The sequence below is a fragment of the Nicotiana sylvestris genome, chromosome 4, assembly GCF_000393655.2.
Source record: "Nicotiana sylvestris chromosome 4, ASM39365v2, whole genome shotgun sequence".
NCBI lineage: Eukaryota > Viridiplantae > Streptophyta > Magnoliopsida > Solanales > Solanaceae > Nicotiana > Nicotiana sylvestris.
Window position 1 is genome coordinate 101748504 of NC_091060.1, and position 1680 is coordinate 101750183.

General features: G+C 41.7%; 1 protein-coding gene across 1 annotated transcript; it reads right to left on the reverse strand.

The window, feature by feature from the left end:
• Nucleotides 1-225: 225 nt before the first annotated feature.
• On the reverse strand, nucleotides 226-720 carry LOC138889910 (uncharacterized). The gene is made up of 2 exons (XM_070173255.1): nucleotides 619-720; nucleotides 226-504 (listed from the first exon to the last, which is right to left on the reverse strand). Exons 1-2 carry the CDS (start codon nucleotides 718-720, stop codon nucleotides 226-228), a joined length of 381 nt encoding a protein of 126 aa, XP_070029356.1.
• Between the last annotated feature and the right edge of the window lie 960 nt (nucleotides 721-1680).

The following is a 1680-nucleotide window of genomic DNA, read 5'->3' on the forward strand; positions in this document are numbered from 1 at the left end:
AGCTCGTTCGGCGGCACTTTTATCATATCGGCATACACTTGACATTGAAAGCATTTGCGAACATACTGGATGCAATCTGTCACCATGATCATCCAAAAGTAACTGTCTTTGACTATCTTTTTAGCCAAGATGAAACCATTCATGTGCGGGCCATAGGTCCCGGCATGTACATCCTCAAGTAGCTTAGAAGCTTCCTTTGTGTCGACACACCTTTGTAAACCCAAATCAGGAGTTCTTTTGTACAAGTTTCCTCCGCCGTGGAAGAAGTGGTTTGACAATCTCCGGAGGTGTGCGTTTCTGGGTACGATTTGCATGCTTCAGGTATTCTTCTTTTGATAAGTAGTCCTTGATGTCATGGAAGCAAGGCTTTCCATCCGTTTCTTCTTCAACATGAGCACAACATGCCGGCGGATTATGGATCTTGACAGGAATGAGATCAATACAATTCTTATTTGGATGTTGTATCATAGATGACAAGGTGGCCAATGCATCAGCAAACTCATTCTGAATTCTGGGCACATGTCAGAATTCTATCTTCTTGACCCTCTTTCTCAATTCTTGCACATGGTGCAGATATGGCAATATCTTGGAATTCTTGGTGGCCCATTCTCCTTATACTTGGTGCACAAGAAAATCTGAATCACTGATCACCAGCAGCTCCTGAATGTTCATGTCGACTGACATGTTGAGCCCTAATATGGAGGCTTCATATTCTGCCATGTTGTTGCTAAAAGAAAATCTGAGTTTGGTAGATACCAGATAATTTTGACCAACTTCTGATACCAAAACTACTCCGATACCCACTACTTTAAAATTTACGGCTCCATCAAAGAATATCCTCCAACATCATATGTTTCGGTAATGTCTTCCCCTACAAACGAAACTTCTTCATCAGGAAAATATGTTTTCAAAGGTTTGTATGCTCCTCCACCGGATTTTTAGCAAGGTGATCTGCCAATGCTTGTCCTTTGACCGCTTTTTGAGTTACATATACAATATCAAATTCACTCAATAGTATCTACCATTTAGCCAACTTTCCAATAGACATGGGTTTTTTTTAAATATGTTATTGAGAGGATCCATCTTGGATATGAGGTATGTAGTGTAGGCATAGAAGTAATGCCTCAATTTATGGGCTGTCCAGGTCAAAGCACAACAAGTGCGTTCAAGCAGAGAATACCGTGCTTCATAAGGTGTGAACTTCTTGCTCAAGTAATTTATGGCTTGATCCTTTTCTTCCTGTCTCATCATGTTGTCCCAGAACACACCCGAAGACTCTATCTAATACAAACAGATAGAGTAACAATGGTCATCCTGGACCAAAACTGGCGGCGTGGATAGGTACTCCTTGATTTTGTCAAAATCTATTTGACAATCCTCGGTCCAACTTGTTTCGGCATCCTTTCTTAGCATCTTGAAGATGGGTTCACATATGACTGTGAACTGTGATGTGAAGCCACTGATATCGTTGAGATGTCCTAAGAATCTCATCACATCATTTTTGCTCTTAGGCGGTGGTAACTCTTGAGTAGCTTAGACTTTAGACAGATCCAGTTCGATCCCTCGACGACTGACGAAGAATCCCAGTACTTTCCTGCGGGAACCCTGAATGCACACTTTGCAGGGTTCAGTTTCAAATTGTACCTCCTTAGCCTGTCGAAGAACTTCCTCAAGTCTGTT